We start from the raw sequence: 22827 nt of genomic DNA on the forward strand, positions 1-22827 counted from the left end.
ATCAGGCTTCACGTCACCCACCACTGGAACAGGCCATTGTCAGATATTTAGGCCCCGGCACCCAGACAGAGGAGAGAGGTCCCATTGCAGAGAATCAGGCTTCATGTCATAGCAGAGAATCAGGCTTCACGTCACCCACCACTGGAACAGGCCATTGTCAGATATTTAGGCCCCGGCACCCAGACAGAGGAGAGAGGTCCCATTGCAGAGAATCAGGCTTCATGTCATAGCAGAGAATGATGCTTCATGTCACCCAACACTGGAACTGGCCATTGTCAGATATTTTTAGGCCCAGGCACCCAGACAGAGGAGAGAGGTCCCATAGCAGAGATTCAGGCTTCATGTCATAGCAGAGAATCAGGCTTCACGTCACCCACCACTGGAACAGGCCATTGTCAGATATTTAGGCCCAGGCACCCAGACAGAGGAGAGAGGTCCCATTGCAGAGAATCAGGCTTCATGTCATAGCAGAGAATGATGCTTCATGTCACCCAACACTGGAACAGGCCATTGTCAGATATTTTTAGGCCCAGGCACCCAGACAGAGGAGAGAGGTCCCATAGCAGAGATTCAGGCTTCATGTCATAGCAGAGAATCAGGCTTCACGTCACCCACCACTGGAACAGGCCATTGTCAGATATTTAGGCCCCGGCACCCAGACAGAGGAGAGAGGTCCCATTGCAGAGAATCAGGCTTCATGTCATAGCAGAGAATGGTGCTTCATGTCACCCAACACTGGAACTGGCCATTGTCAGATATTTTTAGGCCCCGGCACCCAGACAGAAGAGAGAGGTCCCATAGCAGAGATTCAGGCTTCATGTCATAGCAGAGAATCAGGCTTCATGTCACCCCACACTAGAACAGGCCACTGTCAGATGTTTTTAGGCCCCGGCACCCAGACAGAGGAGAGAGGTCCCATTGCAGAGAATCAGGCTTCATGTCATAGCAGAGAATCAGGCTTCACGTCACCCACCACTGGAACAGGCCATTGTCAGATATTTAGGCCCCAGCACCCAGACAGAGGACAGAGGTCCATTGCAGAGAATCAGGCTTCATGTCATAGCAGAGAATCATGCTTCATGTCACCCACCACTGGAACAGGCCATTGTCAGATATTTTTAGGCCCCGGCACCCAGACAGAGGAGAGAGGTCCCATTGCAGAGAATCAGGCTTCATGTCATAGCAGAGAACCATGCTTCATGTCACCCAACACTGGAACAGGCCACTGTCAGATATTTAGGCCCGGCACCCAGACAGAGGAGAGAGGTCCCATTGCAGAGAATCAGGCTTCATGTCATAGCAGAGAATCAGGCTTCACGTCACCCACCACTGGAACAGGCCATTGTCAGATATTTAGGCCCCGGCACCCAGACAGAGGACAGAGGTCCATTGCAGGGAATCAGGCTTCATGTCATAGCAGAGAATCATGCTTCATGTCACCCACCACTGGAACAGGCCATTGTCAGATATTTTTAGGCCCCGGCACCCAGACAGAGGAGAGAGGTCCCATAGCAGAGATTCAGGCTTCATGTCATAGCAGAGAAGCAGGCTTCATGTCACCCCACACTGGAACAGGCCACTTTCAGATGTTTTTAGGCCCCGGCACCCAGACAGAGGAGAGAGGTCCCATAGCAGAGAATCAGGCTTCATCTCATAGCAGAGAATCAGGCTTCAAGTCACCCACCACTGGAACAGGCCATTGTCAGATATTTAGGCCACGGCACCCAGACAGAGGACAGAGGTCCATTGCAGAGAATCAGGCTTCATGTCATAGCAGAGAATCATGCTTCATGTCACCCACCACTGGAACAGGCCATTGTCAGATATTTTTAGGCCCCGGCACCCAAACAGAGGAGAGAGGTCCCATTGCAGAGAATCAGGCTTCATGTCATAGCAGAGAACCATGCTTCATGTCACCCAACACTGGAACAGGCCATTGTCAGATATTTAGGCCCCGGCACCCAGACAGAGGAGAGCGGTCCCATTGCAGAGAATCAGGCTTCATGTCATAGCAGAGAATCAGGCTTCACGTCACCCACCACTGGAACAGGCCATTGTCAGATATTTAGGCCCCGGCACCCAGACAGAGGACAGAGGTCCATTGCAGAGAATCATGCTTCATGTCATAGCAGAGAATCATGCTTCATGTCACCCACCACTGGAACAGGCCATTGTCAGATATTTTTAGGCCCCGGCACCCAGACAGAGGAGAGAGGTCCTATAGCAGAGAATCAGGCTTCATGTCATAGCAGAGAATCAGGCTTCACGTCACCCACCACTGGAACAGGCCATTGTCAGATATTTAGGCCCGGCACCCAGACAGAGGAGAGAGGTCCCATTGCAGAGAATCAGGCTTCATGTCATAGCAGAGAATGATGCTTCATGTCACCCAACACTGGAACAGGCCATTGTCAGATATTTTTAGGCCCAGGCACCCAGACAGAGGAGAGAGGTCCCATAGCAGAGATTCAGGCTTCATGTCATAGCAGAGAATCAGGCTTCACGTCACCCACCACTGGAACAGGCCATTGTCAGATATTTAGGCCCCGGCACCCAGACAGAGGAGAGAGGTCCCATTGCAGAGAATCAGGCTTCATGTCATAGCAGAGAATCAGGCTTCACGTCACCCACCACTGGAACAGGCCATTGTCAGACATTTAGGCCCCGGCACCCAGACAGAGGAGAGCGGTCCCATTGCAGAGAATCAGGCTTCATGTCATAGCAGAGAATCAGGCTTCACGTCACCCACCACTGGAACAGGCCATTGTCAGATATTTAGGCCCCGGCACCCAGACAGAGGAGAGAGGTCCCATTGCAGAGAATCAGGCTTCATGTCATAGCAGAGAATGATGCTTCATGTCACCCAACACTGGAACAGGCCATTGTCAGATATTTTTAGGCCCAGGCACCCAGACAGAGGAGAGAGGTCCCATAGCAGAGATTCAGGCTTCATGTCATAGCAGAGAATCAGGCTTCACGTCACCCACCACTGGAACAGGCCATTGTCAGATATTTAGGCCCAGGCACCCAGACAGAGGAGAGAGGTCCCATTGCAGAGAATCAGGCTTCATGTCATAGCAGAGAATGATGCTTCATGTCACCCAACACTGGAACAGGCCATTGTCAGATATTTTTAGGCCCAGGCACCCAGACAGAGGAGAGAGGTCCCATAGCAGAGATTCAGGCTTCATGTCATAGCAGAGAATCAGGCTTCATGTCACCCAACACTGGAACAGGCCACTGTCAGATGTTTTTAGGCCCCGTCACCCAGACAGAGGAGAGAGGTCCCATAGCAGAGAATCAGGCTTCATGTCATAGCAGAGAATCATGCTTCATTTCCCCCCAACACTGGAAAAGGGCCACTGTCAGATATTTAGGCCCCGGTACCCAGACAGAGGAGAGGTCCAATTGCAGAGAATCAGGCTTCATGTCATAGCAGAGAATCAGGCTTCACGTCACCCACCACTGGAACAGGCCATTGTCAGATATTTAGGCCCCAGCACCCAGACAGAGGAGAGAGGTCCTATAGCAGAGAATCAGGCTTCATGTCATAGCAGAGAATCAGGCTTCATGTCACCCACCACTGGAACAGGCCACTGTCAGATATTTAGGCCCCGGCACCCAGACAGAGGAGAGGTTCATTCAACTTTGGGTTGCCCCGCAATATAATGGTAAAATGAAAATAAAAAGAGGATTGAATGAGGAAGTGCCCTGGAGTACAATAATATATGGTTAAGGGGAGGTAGTTATAAATGTCTAATCTGCACATAGGAGGGACAGGTCCTGTGGGATCCATGCCTGGATCATTTTTATAAACGTCGGCTTGTCCACATTGGCTGTAGACAGGCTGCTGCGTTTGTCTGTAATGACGCCCCGTGCCGTGCTGAATACACGTTCAGACAAAACGCTGGCCGCCGGGCAGGCCAGCACCTCGAAGGCATAAAAGACTAGCTCTGGCCCCGTGGACAATTTGGAGACCCAGAAGTTGAATGGGGCCGAACCATCAGTCAGTACGTGGAGGGGTGTGCACACGTACTGTTCCACCATGTTAGTGAAATGTTGCCTCCTGATAACACGTTCCGTATCAGGTGGTGGTGCAGTTAGCTGTGGCGTGGTGACAAAACTTTTCCACATCTCTGCCATGCTAACCCTGCCCTCAGAGGAGCTGGCCGTGACACAGCTGCGTTGGCGACCTCTTGCTCCTGCTCTGCCTTCGCCTTGGGCTTCCACTTGTTCCCCTGTGACATTTGTCGCATATGAGGCGGTGAGTGGGAAGGCCGAAGTGATGCTGTAGCGCAGACAGGCGAGCAGCGGCAGGATGTGAACGCCGGAAGCGCGCACAGACGGCCTGCACTTTATGCAGCAGCTATGACATGTCGGGGTAGTTGTGAATGAACTTCTGCACCACCAAATTCAGCACATGCGCCAAGCAAGGGATGTGCGTCAAACCGGCTAGTCCCAGAGCTGCAACGAGATTTCGCCCATTATCGCACACCACCAGGTCGGGCTTGAGGCTCACCGGCAGCAACCACTCGTCGGTCTATTGTTCAATACCCCACCACAACTTCTGTGTGGTGTGGGGCCTGTCCCCCAAACATATGAGTTTCAGAATGGCCTGCTGACGTTTACCCCGGGCTGTGCTGAAGTTGGTGGTGAAGGTGTGTGGCTGACTGGATGAGCAGGTGGAAGAAGAGGAGGAGGAAGCCGAGTAGGAGGAGGAGGCTACAGGAGGCAAAGAATGTTGCCCTGCGATCCTTGGCGGCGGAAGGATGTGCGCCAAACAGCTCTCCGCCTGGGGCCCAACCGCCACTACATTTACCAAGTGTGCAGTTAGGGAGATATAGCGTCCCTGGCCGTGCTTACTGGTCCACGTATCTGTGGTTAGGTGGACCTTGCCACAGATGGCGTTGCGCAGTGCACACTTGATTTTATCGGATACTTGGTTGTGCAGGGAAGGCACGGCTCTCTTGGAGAAGTAGTGGTGGCTGGGAACAACATACTGTGGGACAGCAAGCGACATGAGCTGTTTGAAGCTGTCTGTGTCCACCAGCCTTAATGACAGCATTTCATAGGCCAGTAGTTTAGAAATGCTGGCATTCAGGGCCAGGGATCGAGGGTGGCTAGGTGGGAATTTACGCTTTCTCTCAAATGTTTGTGAGATGGAGAGCTGAACGCTGGCGTGTGACATGGTTGAGACACTTGGTGACGGAGGTGGTGGTGGTGGTGTTGGTGGTACATCCCCTGTTTGCTGGGCGGCAGGTGCCAACGTTCCTCCAGAGGCGGAGGAAGAGGCCGAGGCGGCAGCAGCAGAAGAGGCCGAGGCGGCAGCAGCAGAAGAGGTAGCAGGGGGAGCCTGAGTGAGTTCCTTGTTTTTAAGGTGTTTACTCCACTGCAGTTCATGCTTTGCATGCAGGTGCCTGGTCATGCAGGTTGTGCTAAGGTTCAGAACGTTAATGCCTCGCTTCAGGCTCTGATGGCACAGTGTGAAAACCACTCGGGTCTTGTCGTCAGCACATTGTTTGAAGAACTGCCACGCCAGGGAACTCCTTGAAGCTGCCTTTGGGGTGCTCGGTCCCAGATGGCAGTGGCCAGTAGCAGGCGGACTCTCTTGGCGGTGGGTGTTCTGCTTTTGCCCACTGCTCCCTCTTTTGCTACGCTGTTGGCTCGGTCTCACCACTACCTCTTCCTCTGAAAGTCAGTGGCACAACCTTCATTCCATGTGGGGTCTAGGACCTCATCGTCCCCTGCATCGTCTTCCACCCAGTCTTCCTCCCTGACCTCCTGTTCAGTCTGCACACTACAGAAAGACTCAGCAGTTGGCACCTGTGTTTCATCATCAGAGACGTGCTGAGGTGGTATTCCCATGTCCTCATCATCAGGAAACATAAGTGGTTGTGCGTCAGTTCATTCTATGTCTTCCACGGCTGGGGAAGGGCTAGGTGGATGCTCTTGGGAAACCCTGCCAGCAGAGTCTTCAAACAGCATAAGAGACTGCTGCATAAGTTGAGGCTCAGACAGTTTCCCTGATATGCATGGGGGTGATGTGACAGACTGATGGGCTTGGTTTTCAGGCGCCATCTGTGCGCTTTCTGCAGAAGACTGGGTGGGAGATAATGTGAACGTGCTGGATCCACTGTCGGCCACCCAATTTACTAATGCCTGTACCTTACCATCCTTAGAACGGCATTGGGCCCCACCAAATATCGCTGTAAATTCTGGCATCTACTGGGACCTGAGGTAGTTGGTTCGCTAGGACGTGTGGCTGTGGCAGAACGGCCACGTCCTCTCCCAGAACCAGAGGGTCCACTAACACCACCACGACCATGTCCGCGTCCCTTACTAGATGTTTTCCTCTTTGTTACCGTTCACAACAATAAGAAAAAAATTATTTGACCCAATATATTGAATTCAAATTCAGGCCTTTTTTTACAGGCACCTAACACTATCTGGCTATCTTTTTAGGTACCGTATTACACTAATACAGGCACAGCAGTAACGACAGATTTAGCTGAATATAAATTGTAGGCCTATTATTTAGGCGCTGGATGACTGGTATACGTTTACGGACAGAATTAGACTTGGAAATGCACGGTAGCGTGTGAAGTTATTGAGGATGACCCTATCAGCACTTGAATTTGCACCTTAAATGTAATATACCCTTTTACAGACAGATTTAAACTTGGCCTGAAACAGCAGAAACCACAGATTTAGGGTATTGCTATTTTGGGAATTGAATTTCAACCCAGAACAAAAACTATGCTTTGACGGACACTAAAAACTTGTCCAGCCACAGCGGGAACACCAGATTTAGGGTATTGCTATTTTGGCAATTGAATTTCACCCCAGACAAAAATATATCCTTTGCCAGACAGCAGACAGTATTACAATTGGCTAGCCACAGCTGAAACACCAGATTTAGGGTATTGCTATTTTGGCAATTGTATTTCACCCCTCAATAAAATAGCAAGCACTGCCAAGACCCTGATGTAGGATATAGCAAAAAAAAACAACACACTATTGATGGTTAAATGGACTTGGTGGCAGCTTGTGCTGGCGCACCACAAGACTCAAAACTGCCGCCGATCACCCCAGAAAAAAAGTGACAGAAAAACGCTCTGGGCAGCCTAAAAACACTGATCAATTAACTAGCAGAAGTTGAATGATTCACAGCTGTAGACCGATCACTTCATTAAGTGTTTTTGCTGAGTAAATCACTGCCTAATCTCGCCCTAACAGCAGCAGCTGCATCCTCTCCCTACACTGATCAGAGCAGAGTGGCGTGCGGCACTACATGACTCCAGCTTAAATAGAGGCTGGGTCACATGCTGCACTGGCCAATCACAGCCAGGCCAATATAAGGCATGGCTGTAATGGCCTCTTGGGGCAAGTAGTACGACGCTTGTTGATTGGCTGCTTTGCAGCCTTTTAAAAAGCGCCAAGAAAGCGCCGAACCCGAACTTTTACGTAAATGTTCGGGTTCGGGTCCGTGTCACGAACACCCCAAAATTTGGTACGAACCCGAACTATACAGTTCGGGTTCGCTCATCCCTACAGAGCACCATTGTCAAACTGACAAGAGGGTGAACTGTTGTTATACTTATTCAAGCATCTTATATGTACTTTAACCATTGATGTTCTAATTGTGTTTATGAACTGGTTTTATTTATTATGAATGTAGTTAGGAAATATTATTCATTCAGGATATATTCCCTCTGAATGGTTTCAGATGTAGAGTGCCTGTCATAGATACATTTAGTTAATTGAATATTTTGACGGGGTGAGTCAAATTGACAAGAGCACCATATCCAGAGTAACAAGAGGGTGAGCCTCTGTTTTCCTTATGGTTTAAGTTATTTATCATAACAATAAACTACTTGTAGTACCCCCAGGTCTGGGGTACTACAAATATTTTTCCCAGAAACTCCAAAATACCTATGCAAATTAGCTATCATTGCACAAGGGAATAAAAGGTTAGCCAAAAACTAAGGAAGATTCAAAAGCACTGAAAATAAATAGAAACAATGGAATTTTAAAGGACTTAATGAACATTGCAATAGTGAAGACCTCTAACTTTACAACTGATTGTAAAAGTATAGTAGTAGGAGACATTGCTGTATAGGGATGTAGAATATAACGTTGAATGTAATTATGAGTGGCTTTCAGCATTAAAAAATTATTGTATTTTTTTTTAGAAGGGTTTCCCACTAATAAGCTGATCACACATTGTGGTTGGTCTTCCTGTAGCACCAACACAGGAAAAGTTAAGCATTAAACAGCTCCTACAATCAGTGAGATCTCCTTGCACAGCAAAGATGCTAGATCCTTTAGAATGAGATGGGGCCCGCACCTATATCAAGAACGGAACAGTGGCTGGAGGACTCTGGTCTGGCCACACCAAGCGCTCTCCCCATAGAAGTAAATGGGAGTGCACCACGCATGCATGGCCACCGCTCCCATTCACTTCTCTGGGCGCGATGAAAATAGCCGAGCCAACTCCTCCCCCACTTTCAGGGCTCCGTTTAGGAGATAGGTGCAAGTCCCAATGGTTGGACCCTCACCTATTAGACAATAGGGGTGTATCCTAGTTCAAATCTTATGAGTTGAAACATTGCATGGTAATAGGAAGATACAAGAGATGCATACATTCAGACCAGATCAAGGATGAGAGACCTGGGAAACATGATGTCAAATATAGTAGCTTGTCTATAGGAGCAAAGACCACAGATGTAAAGTAGTTTAGTTTTATGCAATGTGCATGAAGGCCAACACAAAAGAAGCCGGGCAGGAAAAGTACTGATCCATTCTTCTGAACTTCAGTATTGGTGAGGACTTTTGAGAATATATCAATGAAAGCAACGAAAACAAAATGGATCCTTGACCTACAAATGACTATACTGGAAGTATCTTTCCCATATAATGAGAATAAATATCCAAGTCAATTATGCTTTGTAGAACTGATAAAAAAAGAGGACATCTGGTCATCTCATGTCACTCATTTCTGAATATAGTACTGTGTGTCGAGCCAAGAGGAAAAGTAAAGAACATCTCTGTGCATTGAGAAGCTTGAAGACCCAACCACACTTCATGCGATCAACAGGTTTGCAGCAATATTTTACATTAAAAAGACTTAACATAATTTAATCTTACAGTTTTCCAGTATGGATGGATTGGAGATGTTGCTTTTATCTATCTGATGTTCTGATGCCACTGAAGTGAAGTCTATATTTCCCACATTCAAAATAGCAGCAAGAATGCTGTATACACTTCCAAGTTCCTTTAAGTAAATTATGGAATTCTTAAGTTATATCATCAAAATAAGAATTAAACAGAGAAAGCAATATTTGACAATAGTCATAAGAAATGGTGTAAAAAATTCAGGTAAATGTAATTATGTACATTGGAACTTCTATGTGCCAACGTTAACTGAATCACAGTCTCAATATCGTAATCAATATGAGTACCTCTAAAGTGAAGTGTATGCCAAACTTGTGATTGCTAGAGTACATAGAATGTTCTTACTGGATCTTGGTCACGGTTCCAGATTAAAGGGTGGGGAAAAAAACTAAGCCCGTTACTCCCTGCCAAGGTATATTGCCTTATAAGTCCTACCTATCACAGAGTAGGTGCCCAGATAAGTTGCTCCAAGTCAGGAACCTCTCTCTCTGTTATTTTAGGAGGCCCTAAAATAACCATAATGGGACTTGATACAGTATCTGTGTTTTCAAAAGAGGTAATAATCTCTGGTATAATGTGGTCCCTACACATTTTGTTTGACTAATACCACCAAAGGATGAGAAAATCAAGTTGCCCCAAATGTCCCCAAAAATTCAGATTTGAATAAATCCTTGTGATTCATTTCAGGCACATCAGAGAAAGGCCTCATGCACACGGCCGTGTTCCGAGGCCGATAGCGGACCGTGGAAACCCGTCCGGGATTGCTCCTGACAGCATGAGCGCACGGCCGGGTTTCCACGGTCCGCTCTCGGCTGCGGAACACAGCCGTGTGCATGAGGCCAAAGACAGAAAAACACAAGTCATATTCCATTGGAAAAAAGATATGCAAGTCAGTTCTCCTTCCAAAAGAACAAAAAATACTGAGCGTCTCAAGAGAAAAGTGCCCTGATTTGCTAACTGGCCTTGGTCAGGGTCCTGGATGTGCTCTTTCTCATTAAAGGGCTTCTGTCAGCCCACTAAACCGTTTTTTTTTTTTTTTTGGTTAATATTAATCCCTACACTGCAAGCTCCCTGTACATATGCTAAATATTCATTTTTGTTCAGTAGATTTTGTTAAAAATCAAGTTTTATAATATGTAAATTACCTTGCTACCAGCAAGTAGCCGCCCTACCAGCAAATATCGCGCCTGCGCCGTACCTGTCTTTAATCGGCGCAGGCGCACTGAGAGGCTCTCTCGGCCGCTCCATCCTCAATGCGCCTGCGCCGGGTGTAGATGTGACGTCATCAGCGCAGGCGCATTGAGGATGGAACGGCCGACAGAGCGGCCGCCTCTCAGTGCGCCTGCGCCGATGACGTCACATCTACACCCGGCGCAGGCGCATTGAGGATGGAGCGGCCGGGAGAGCGGCCGCCTCTCAGTGCGCCTGCACCGATTAAAGACAGGTACGGCGCAGGCGCGATATTTTGAATTCAAACAGGGCCAGCAGAGAACGAACCCGTTCCCTGGCCCTGTCAATCAAACGGCGGAGGGGGCGTCATGATGAGAGGAGGATGCGGCTGCTACCAGCAAGTAGCTGCCCTACTTGCTGGTAGCAAGGTAATTTACATATTATAAAACTTGATTTTTAACAAACTCTACTGAACAAAAATGAATATTTAGCATATGTACAGGGAGCTTGCAGTGTAGGGATTATTATTAACCAAAAAAAACAAAAAACGGTTTAGTGGGCTGACAGAAGCCCTTTAAAGTGACCACCTAGTATGCATGAGGAGTATTGTAGTCCAGCCAACACTGCTCTGCGTTTCAGGCAAAAATATATGCAAATTATCATATCTTCCTTCTGGCATCAGATAGTCTTAGTGTTCTTTTCTTTTGAAGAAACCAAAAGGTATGCAAATTAGTTTTCCTTTATGAATAAGTACTGCTTGAACAGTTTGAGGCTACCCCCAGGGAGAAATTGTATTATGAAAAAACACTGATTGAATAGTTGGTAGTAGGGCTTACACTCCACTTTGAGGGTACACATATTGACTATGATATTGAGACTGCCAATGGCACATATTGGTTGGATTGACCCAAACATAATATTCTTCACTGGGGTGCACAACCTGTGGCCCTTGATACCATCCTGTGCAGCCCCAACCATCTGGTGACAGACATGTATGTCTATGTCTTGTGGCTGCTCACATGTATTTTTCATGTATTCTCCCATTAGATTGGAATCCTGGAAGTGTAACTAGACATTTATGACATATACAGTATGTTCAATATGCCATAAATATAGTATTTCAGTTGTAAATGCCCCTTTAAATCTTATATATGGCCCTATACGTTGGTTCAGTCTGACAGTGTTGCCCCACCCACAAAACGCTGTGCACCCCTGTTCTCACATTATTATATATCTTGATGATTTTATGTATAATGTATAAGCCTTTTAAATTGACTAACGTAACGGGTCAAGTTTTATTATTTTGTACATGCTATTCCACCCCCATACATTGAGTGTCTTTGATTTTGGGGATTTTGAAGGGCTCTGCTGTCATTTAACCCTCACCTTTGGATTATACTTTTAAAAAATGTATTTGAACCCATATGCAAATAAGCAGTTAAGTGCACATAGGGCGGGCCCTTGCTCCTCCTGCTTACTCTGCCAGCCCATTCTTCTCTTTTACTTACAGGGAAAGGCAAGATGACTATGCAAGAACCTGGTCCTATCAATCAAGGAGGAGAGAGAAAGGGTTGAAGATGATGCATGAGGAGCAACGTTGCACAGAGTAGCTTGTGCCCGCCCTTGGTGCACTTAACTGCTTATTAGCCTATGGATTAAAAGTACCTTTTTCTCCAGAAAGAAGCAGCTGATTACTGGATGAAAAATATAATTACATTCAGCTGAGCTAGCCCTACAAGACATTGTGCCCAGTTATCAGTGAATTTTCTGGTGACAAACCACCTATAATTTTAATACACCCGACCCTTTGTTCTCTGGCAGCAGCTAACTTCTCTCAGCCAAAAACGCATATGTATGGGGGTGGTCCTTCCGACCACAGTTATCAGAGAAGTGTGCCCAGCTTTCCAGATCCATTGTTCCATTGTTTACTCAAGCAACCAGATGATCAAACTCAGTTATCAATTAGTTTTAACTGGACACAACCAGGGGAAATGCATCAGGACATCTAAACAATATTGCTCAATGCCAAGAAGCAGTTGTGAAAGCAAACATAATATTTCAATGAATAAAAAGTTAACAATCCTTCTAAATGTAATATTGCTCCTAAATGAATCACATTTTGAACATGGGGCATAGTTTACAAAGCCCCAAAGCATACTGGCCATTAGAAAGGGGGAAAACACGAAAGCAGCGGAAACAAATGTAATTCAATTTGGAGATACTTATGAATATGTACAATAGATTAGTAAAATAAAAGGGACAAAGGAGAGGCTAGCACTCACCTCCAGCGTAAAACCTATCACTTTGAAACACTGCTCAATTAAGTCAAACTGAGTTTTGTAGAATGTATTATTCATAAAATCTTGTACCATTTTAATATGCTCATTTTGTAGGTATCTGAAATGTGAGCGATAAATGATTAGCAATTATATGAGAGCGAAAAAGTAATAACTCGCCATCACTGGCGTTATAACATGTTTCTCTTATCTTTTATATTACCTGGGAGGCTTGTTTTCTGGCAATTTATAATGTACAAGTTTCTTTTTTTCTGACAATCCGGCGTAAATGTAATAGAAAATGTGGAAATTCTTTTCTCCTCTGAAAAGAACGAAATGTGAAGAAAAAACAACAACAATTGAGTTATTAAAGGGAACGTCTGATGTGTTTTATTTTTGGTTTCATTAATGAGATGGCAGGTGGTAGAAGAGAAATAATAAATTTGTTCTTTTTTAAACCAATGTAGTCATTTACTGTTTGATAAAAAAAAAAATTCATGGGACAGCCATATTGGAGGCACACACTCGTTTCCTGTATTGTCTGTATAGAAAGTGTAGTAGGGTGTGTGAGCTTTATGGCAGTTGAAGTGAATGGGAGTCAATTGACAAATGTCATAGTAAAGATGTGTGAACCAGTTCGTATCTAACAGTGTTGATTACGAACCATTCAATTCTTCAGATGACAGACGAATCCAAACCTTTTCAGGTTAGTTTCGGACAAATCCAGTAAAAAGGCATGTAGCACCCTTTTACTGCACATGTTGGCAGGACAAAAGCACTAGGGAGGAAGAAGAGGGATGCTCACATGACCCTTAGAGAAAGTGTGGGGGGGGGGGGGGAGATCTGCTGGGACCTGTGATGACATTATCATCACCACAGGTCCTTTACATCTAGTAAAGGAACTGCACAGAGCATCATCACAGGTCCTTCAACCCCCAACAGCATGGAGAAGACCTGCACGATGAGCTCTCCACTAAGCCTGGAATGGAGTGGTAAGAGGAGGTCCTCCTCCTTTCTCTTCATTTGTATACTTATACTTTCTACTTGTCACATCAGTACACTGCCCTATATACTAAATAAATATATATATATATATATATATATATATGCAAAAAAGGCCAAGGCAGCACTCAAGTATTTGTGAAAAAAAGGGTATTTTATTAACCCATGTGGTAACAGCAACGTTTCAGCTCACTCCATGGAGCCTTTGTCAAGCCATATATATATATTTATATATATACACACACATACACCCTGCATCTAGTATACAGTATACTTGATGTAGTAGACACAGGTACTGTATGTAGTATAACCAACAGTGTACTAATATGTGAGGTACAAGGTATTCACTGAAATATATCTGTAGAGAGCCACCTGCTGTTTTTTTATTATTTCTTTGTCCAGGTCACTGAAATGGCCGAACATGCTCAGTTCCATCCTCCAACTGCCTCCTGAGCTGTGATGGGAAGAGCATGGACACGCCCCCTGAGCTGCAGCAGAAAAGACACTATGGACACGCCCCCTGAGCTGCAGCAGAAAAGACACTCCCCCTGAGCTGTCACCTTGATATAAAATCTAGCAGAGCAATGATTGGGGAGATCTCTGGATCCATGTGAGGTACAGGGCTGGTTCTAGCTTTGTTAGAAAGAGATTGTCATGTGCTATATGCTCTCTTATTTTCAATTTTTTCATTAGTCATAGGATAAACTTTTTAAGGATTATGGTTTGATCTCAGGAAATCACAGAGTTAATTTAAAATCCTGCCAAGTTAACTAGGTAAATGACTAGGAATCAAGACTATAAGAACTTACATTGCCTGGTGGACTACTCTGGATTTTTCCAGGAGGTATTCAGAAATCTGGGCTGCTACAACAGTTCCATTTTTGGTGAATTTCATTTCTAAGTATTTCCCAAAGCGACTTGAGTTTTCATTAATGATTGTGCATGCATTTCCGAAGGCTTCTACCAGATTATTGACCTGCAAGATCTTCTCCTGCAACGTTCTGTTGTTTGCCTAGAAAGGTAAAAAGGCATTACAACCTTATCTTAGCTTTTGAAATCTGCTTGTACATTCTGCTTTTTGAACCCTTGGCAAAGGATCTCACGACGAAAAGACTCCATCCCATCTCAGGGCAGGCCTCTTTTCATCCTCTGTAAGAGAGGAGGGGGGTATCACCCCCTGGTTGATGCCGCTTGATTTGTTTGCATACGTTACCTGTGTAATATTAAACTGAGGTTCCATGGTCCCACCAAAGCAAAATATGAGTGTCTGAGGATTTAAAGAAAATCTATACAAACATGTGCTTGTCCACTTTTAATTGTATCCAATATTCTGCTACCATTGCACAAACTTGTGAATAAAACCAACAACATTTGCCTATAGCAGGACATGATTAGTTCCAAATTAGCTTCAAATGGGGTTGCCTTCTACAGGACCTTTGATGTTCAATGTTGTGTTGGAAGCTGAACCCACCAGCATACCCTTTGATACTCTGGTGGAGTGAATATGACCCTGCATCAGTGGATAGAAGGAAGGTCCACATTGGTTAACATCAAAAATTAGTGTAGGTATTGCAGGGGTGGATTAAGTGCACCATAAGCCCAGGGCTGTCTACCCAACTCAGACCCCCTCCGTCCATTTCCCCTGATGTCCCCCCTTCCGTGTGCTGCCTAATCGTTTTTTTTCCCTGTATAAGAAGGCTGCGGTCCTCTGTGAGCACTGCGGCCTCTTCCTAGGCCATGTGACATCACATTCATCAGTCATGTAGTCTAGGTGCACCTCAGTTTCATACAAAGTGAATCGGGCTGAGCTGCAATACCGGGCACAGCCATTATAAAATGGACAACACTGTTCTTGGTAAGCACCGAGAAGGCCATGACACTTACTGGAGCATCATAATCTCCTCAAAATTCTGATCGGCAGGAATGCTGGGAGCTGGATCCTGCCAATCTCATATTGATGACTTATCCTGACGATAGGCTGTCAATATGTAAATCCCAGAGAAACGTTTGTTATCTGTAGTGTTACATAGAACTGCAGGTACCATCTATCATATTATCTGTATTCAGAGAGCTACCACTGTGTATTCTGTGCTGTTACATAGGACTGCAGGTACCATCTGAGTACAAAGAATGTGGTAGATGTAACCTGCAGTTCTATGTAACACCATAGATAACACAGTGATAACTTTCTAAGTATAGATAGTAAATGCTTTAAAAAGGCCTCTTAGGCCAAAACTAAGCATCTGGAATAAAGTTTCACTTCAGGCCGTGCTATCTCCACCAGACTCTTTCCGTGTTCCTGATCTATAGATAGTAGATGTCACCTGCAGTCCTATGTAACAACACAGATAACACTCAACTTCAGGTAACATCTCATATAGCAGATGCTACCTGCAGTCTGGTGCGACGTCCTCCTCTTTTGGCTAGGAAAAGAGAGGAAAAGAGGAATATCAGCAGCTGAAAGAGGGCATTCAATAGAAGCTGTGCAGCCGCACAGCTTAGTGGGACAGTGCAGCACTGTGTGCATGTGGGCGTTTAGGGCGGCATTGGGCCCCACAGAGATGTCGAGCCCAGGACTGCTGACCAAAAAACACCTTTATTATAATCTGCTATTGAGGTATTGGACCTACTACCTCCCACACACCACAATAGCCCTACATCAGCCAAATGGTCTTCTTTTGGGTAATCAAGACAAATGGGAAACTTCCACATAGAAAACTTATTTTTTCCTATTGAGATTTTTTTGGGGGTTATTCCAATGATTGGAAACAGTAATGTTCTCAGTGACTTATCACATGGGGTATCACTCATTGAAAATGTTCTTGTTGGCCATAGCAACGAATAAACAAGCAATTTTGAGAAATAAATCCTGATGTTTTCATGCAAATCAAGTTTTCAAAATTTTTACATACTAGAATAGAACCAAACTCTATAATTCTACAAAGAATTTCTACCATTATGTTGTGGGTACACTGATTATGATAATTACCTCACAGCAATTATACTTTTTAGATTGATTTCAGACTAATGATATCAACTTCATAGAACAATCATATTCTGTTCTGTGATGAAAATAATTTTTGAAAAATTCCAGCTTTAAACAACGCGCTACTCTTTTCACTAATCCGAATATCATGGCTCTCCCTTAAAAGGCTTAGCTAAGACAAATATAATTTATTTTGTAAAAGATAAATAAGGCAGTGTTACTATGCAAATTCCCGCAGAGTCATTTGGTAAATTTCAGGCATGAAGAAAATCTTTGTTTATGCTGTTTTTTTCACAAATTATTCTGTTCTAAGTTTCCCCCGTAGGAACAAGTGTTTAAACAATGATTTACAATATCTACATTCATTACATTTTAGAATACATTCAGCAAATTATTGCCTTTAGACAAAAAAGTAAGACTGTCTTTTGTTTCATTAAAGGGGTGGTGCAGGCAGTTTTTTATTGATGACCGATCTTCAGGATAGGTCATCAATATCTGATCGGCAGGGGTCCGACAATCAGCACCCCCACGATCACCTGTTTGTGTAGTACCTCGGAGTGGGGCACTACCATTTTCTCACCTGGCTATGGGTTCCTATGTCTAGCAATGTATCCCATCAGTATATTTATTGCAAGTTTTTCTCATTTAGCGCCTTAATATTGTTGTGCAACTGTTTCTACATGTGATGTGCCTGATTTTGCAGCAGGTGACATATGTTCGGGCAGATTTATTTAAAAAGAATGGAACTAACCATTCCAATCATTCCCTGTTTGGGTAGAAGTGGGATGTTCCCCTTCCCACCAAGGCATGGGTTGTTGAGCAAGTTGACTTAGTTGGAGTTATACTGTGAAAGAGACCAGACAAAAAGCAGTGAGGGAAGCGTTTTCCCCTCCTGCTGCAGAAGCTTTCGGAAAGCAGCTCGTAGAGCAGAATACTCCTGATATTAATAACACTTTGTATCTTAGAGGGGGTCCATGGGTCCATGACACCCCACTCTGTTAGAGACAATAACCAAAATTTAAAGCTAAAGATAGCATTACGGAATAAACAGTCAAGGCCGACTGCCAGAATTGTGCATACTGCTGGAACCAAGAAAGAGAAATGTTAAGTACCATTCTGTTACTGCATGAGTTTATTCCAAGTAAAGAAAAGTTAAACTTCACAAAGTCTGGACTTCATTTCGTTTCTCGTTCTAAATCAATCTCTGCAACGGAGACGGCCCCCTCAGGAAGTGACAGCCTTAAGGTACGGTAGGAGCACCATGACACAAACATTAGGCCACGGTACACCACTCGCATCCTACACACCGGGACTACTCCCCTGGGGGTCAGCATGCTGCATTTGAAGAGGAGGCAGCGCTTCACGCGACCGCTACTTCCCTTTTATTAAGCTGCCTGTCGTCTCCGAAGTGCAGTGTAAGGACAAGTACTAGCTCTATTCACTTGAGTGGAGCGAGTGCTTGTAATTATACTGCATTGCCGCTGCAAGGGAGACGATGGGCAGTGTAATGAAAAGTAAGCAGTGCTCACACGGAGCGCCGCCTCCTCTTCAAACAGCTGATCAGCAGGGGTGTTGGACCGCCAAGTGGCCATTCAGAAAAGAATTACACAGTTATTATTTAAATTAAAGAGTTTGGTTCATGCAATGCATGAACAAGAAGAACAAGAACATTGGGATTCAGCATATTAGTGTTTTACAATGGACAACCAACTGTTTAATGCATAAATTCTCCTGTGGTAATGCTGCAGTGGAAAATAATTCATTTGAATTAGTTCCTCAACATATTGCAGCAGATCACTTATGGTCTCAATGATACCAAGAGCTCAGGTTATTGGGTGATCCTTACTTTTGCATACACACACTGATGTGAATGAAATGTGAAAATATAAAGTAATCACCACTGAAACTGAGGCCACCTCTTTGTGTAGAAATACAGTAACATGCATCGATTGTTTCGCTGCACATTATGAGCTCACCTTTCCAAGGACTGTGAGCTGCTGGACCAGAAGATGAGCCCCTTCCGTCTTTCCGGCACCACTCTCACCAGAAATTACAATGCACTAAAATCAGAAGAGCAGAATGTTGCTTGGATTAATTTTTTCAAAGGGGTTTTCCAGGGAGACAAAAATTAGTGGCACCCCCACAATCCCCTACAGCTGCCGATCCAACACTGCTTAGGTCTACGCTGCTCTCTGTTTCTTGCTCCCAATCACTGACTGAGATGGGTTCTGTTTTTCAAGACTGGATCTGGAAGCAAAAAGCAGTGGGGAGTGAGGCAGTGCCAGAATTGCAATGGCACAGGATCAGTGGAGGCAAGTATCAATTATTTTATTTTTTCATGTTATTTTATATTTTTAAGCCACCTGCTGCCACTAATTTTTGTTGCATCAGAATGCTCTTTAAAGTCGGAGAGACATACCGTACACTACAACAAAATTGATGCATTGGTTTCTTAAACCTCCAGTAAATAAATACATTGATATTTCTCACAAAATGTTTTTATTCTTTTCCCTGTCTAAAGAAATTTGTTAAAATATATGGAGCCGCTTCCTCCCCAGTAACTGTATACCTCTGATGTCAGATCAGGCAAGAATATACAAAATAGGTGGAAGTCCCCCTCTTATATGTCTGTTACTGGGGAAAACAAGGATGGGGTATTTGACATTTAGGTTTACAATCCCAATCTTTTACTCAAAGGTATCTGGCAGCAGCTTTAACTTTGGTAATATATATGAACATTCAGTCACTGGATTCAGTGGCGTACACACAATCCATGGGACCCCTGGGCGGATCCAGAGCCTGGTCTCGGGAGGGGCACTTCCCCGGGCAATAGGACATTATGGGGCCCCTGTGTCCCCGCCCAGTCGCCCACCCTCAAGCCACACCCACACACAGCCCTACCTATATATTGCGCCCATACCTCTTACATCCAGTGACGTCTCCTTTGATGTACAGTAGATGTTCTCTTTCTTCATCTTCTCCATTCAGACCGTACCACCATCAGACCCCCAGTCAGCCCCCATCAGACCTCAGATCAGCCCAAAGACCCCCATCAGACAACCAGTCAGCCCCCAGATCAGCCCAAAGATGCCCAGTCAGCCCCCATCAGACCTTAGATGAGCCCAAAGACCCCCATCCGACCCCCAGTCAGCCCCCATCAGACCTTAGATCAGCCCAAAGACCCCCATCTGACACCCAGTCAGCTTCCAGATCAGTCCAAAGATGCCCAGTCAGCCCCCATCAGACCTCAGATCAGCCCAAAGACCCCCCCATCAGACCCCCCACTCAGCCACTCAGCCACCAGATCAATCATGAGCCCAAAGACCCCCCCAGTCATCCCCCATGCCCATCAGACCTCAGATCAGCCCAAAGACCCCCCATCAGCCACCAGATCAATCATCAGCCGAAAGCAAAGACCCCTCGGATGATTAGATCAGCATAAGCCCAGGCCCCAAAGACCCCAATCCCATCAATAAATTCAGCCCCCCACACAACACTGCCAGTGCCAGCTCAAACCCACCCTGGTCATCTGCCAGGGGCCAGGGGGGGCCTGGGGGCCCTCACTACTCCAACTCCAGTAAGTGCACTGTGCGGCTTTTGCTTACTTACCGAGTTACCGGCTGCTGCGGCGCTGTCTAGGGGAAGTGAACTGTCTCCTGGTCGGCGGTCCTCGCTCTCCATCCGTCCTCTCTCCTGTCCGGGTCTCGTCTGTTGCGTGAGTTCAGGCGTGCGCGCATGTTCCCGCGAGACCTGCCACAGGAGTTCACAGGTCTCGCGGGATTGACGCCGTGTTTGCTCCTGCCCAGGCCCGGCGCTGACGGCTGATCGCAAGAGATAACATAGATTAGCGCACACGCCGCTGCAGGGGGCAGGGGTCCACAGACGGCCGGGCCCCCTGGGTGCCGGGCCCGGTCGCAACTGCGACCCCTGCGACCCCTATATGTACGCCACTGACTGGATTACTTCTAGTTAGGAATGTGAGCAGGAGAATGGAGCTGTGATTCATTGCTCTATAACACAGTAAGATAGTTTTTAGGGCTGAAAAATACATACAAGTTAAGGATGAGCGAACCAGTTGGGACCGAACTGGGTTTGGTCCGAACTTTGCTATTTTTCAGACGGCAGACGAACTCAAATATTTTCAGGCTGTATCCACTAAAAAGGCACATAGCACCATTTTAGTGCAGATGTTGGTGGGTAAAAAGCACTAGGGAGGAAGAAGAAGGGGTCTTACATGACCCTGTGAGGAAGTGGTGGGGAGGGCTTGCCCTGATTGGCTCCCAGATACCAACAGATACCCTGGATGAGCCAATCAGTGCTGCAGCAAGCAGGGAGGTGCCCTAGTAGAACGCCATTCTGTTCTGGGCTGTGAATGAGGATGGTTGTGTGTGACGGTGTCTGCCAGGAAAACGATCTTTGGGAGTCATAAAGAATGAAAAATCTGAAATCAATCTTATTGCCAGGTAGTGTGAAGGGAAAGGCTAGGGTTTCAAAGAAGAATTGTGTATAATTAAAAAAAAAAATTTTGAGGGGGGGGGGGTGTTCAATTTAATTAAGCTGCATATATACATGATTACTGCATCAATACCGACATTTTCACCTTTCCCTGGCCGTTTTGCATGGCTACTGCTGCGGCCTACATCATACCCACTAATGTCACCTGCCAACCATCATGTTCTAAACCGGTGCTGATTCCGGCTGCATCAAGTCACCTGCCAACCATCACATTCTGTACGGCTACTGCTGCGGACTGCTTCACACCACTGATGCCACCTGCCAACCATCACGTTCTGTACAGCTGCTGCGGCCTTCATCATGCCACTTGCCAACCATGTTCTGTTCGCCTGCTGCTACCACCTGCATCATGCCACTAATGCCACATGCCAACCATCACATTCTGTACAGCTGCTGCTGAGGCCTCCATCATGCCAATGCTGCGACCTGCCAACCATCACATTCTGTATGACAGCTGCTGCTGAGGCCTCAATCAACCCAATGCTACAACCTGCCTACCATCACATCCTGTATGGCTGCTGCTGCAGCCTCCGTCATAACAACGCTATGACTTACCCACCATCACGTTCCTTATGGATGCTGCTGCCGCTCCCCTCATGCCCCTGCTGTGGACTGCCTACATTCACATTCTGAATGGCTGCCACTGCCACCACCTCTATCATACCACTGATGCCATCATGCTACTGTAAGGCGACTGCTGACTTCATCATGCTGCTGCCTTTTTGCCAACATGTACCATATGGCTGCTGCTGCAGCTGGCATTGCCTCAGCTAGTGCTGCTCTTCGCTGTTAATTCCCTACTGCCACCACCATTAACGGAAAGTATCTGCCACCACTATCACTACTACTGTTACTACTATTGCCACGACTACCCATAGACAAGCTTGTATGTTCCATGTGATTCTGCTCTTGCTGCCATCACTATTGTGGCCGTATGCCCCTATATTCGTACCGTACCCTCTCCACATCTGTAACATCCCAGAGTATGTTACTAAACTCTGATTCCCCGCTACAACATGTCAGGTGTATATTTATTGCCATCTTGTGTAATCTAACATTGCATTTCCCTGTATATATATTTTCCACGCCTGTTTGATATATTATGCTATAATTTCCATGTGCACCAGCAGGTGGCAGCAATGTGTTCAGCAGACCTTAGCCAGTTTAGTATACCTAGACTGGAATAGTTCATTCCAATCTAGTCTCCCCTGGGTGAGCAGAAGTGGGCTGTTCCCATGTCCTGTCTCATGAGGAGGAGAAGGAAGTTAAGTTAGTGTACCAGCCACCACTGCCTAGGGTAGGCTGTGTTAGTAGGAGCTCCCAGTTACAGGGATCCCAACTTAGGATCCAGCCTCGGCTGAGGCCAAGGATCCCTCTTCCCAGCCTGAGTCATCTACCTCAGCTGGTGACAAGCAAGCAACACCTCCAGAACTACAGATCTCCAGGAAGACATCATTCCCTGCGAGCAGTCCTGTGAGTACTTATCCAGAGTCCAGGAGAGGCCAAATTCCTCCTCAGCTAGTCAGGCCCATATCAAGGAGAAGACAGACAGAGCAGAAGATAGATACCTGCCAGATTCTCTAGGCATATGACAAGAAGCAGAATATATATAGATCCCTGCCCATATTGCCAATACCTGCTGGGACCCAAGACTAACGCTGTAACTCGGATGGATTTCTATTGCCATTCAGTAAAGATAAGTTG

The 22827-nt window shown here is 45.9% G+C and overlaps 1 protein-coding gene across 1 annotated transcript in view; it reads right to left on the reverse strand.

Moving 5' to 3' along the window:
* The window catches only part of LOC122923805 (myosin-IIIa-like), a gene marked incomplete at its 5' end in the record, with an annotated part of 178509 nt that overhangs the window by 142565 nt on the left and 13117 nt on the right, over positions 1 to 22827 (reverse strand). The window contains 5 exons of the mRNA XM_044274649.1: positions 9148 to 9274; positions 12627 to 12741; positions 12844 to 12942; positions 14432 to 14634; positions 18585 to 18668. Coding sequence (XP_044130584.1) covers positions 9148 to 9274; positions 12627 to 12741; positions 12844 to 12942; positions 14432 to 14634; positions 18585 to 18668 — 628 coding nt within the window. The remainder of the gene's footprint in view (positions 1 to 9147; positions 9275 to 12626; positions 12742 to 12843; positions 12943 to 14431; positions 14635 to 18584; positions 18669 to 22827) is intronic.

This window comes from Bufo gargarizans, unplaced genomic scaffold (genome assembly GCF_014858855.1).
Source record: "Bufo gargarizans isolate SCDJY-AF-19 unplaced genomic scaffold, ASM1485885v1 original_scaffold_1950_pilon, whole genome shotgun sequence".
Lineage (NCBI taxonomy): Eukaryota > Metazoa > Chordata > Amphibia > Anura > Bufonidae > Bufo > Bufo gargarizans.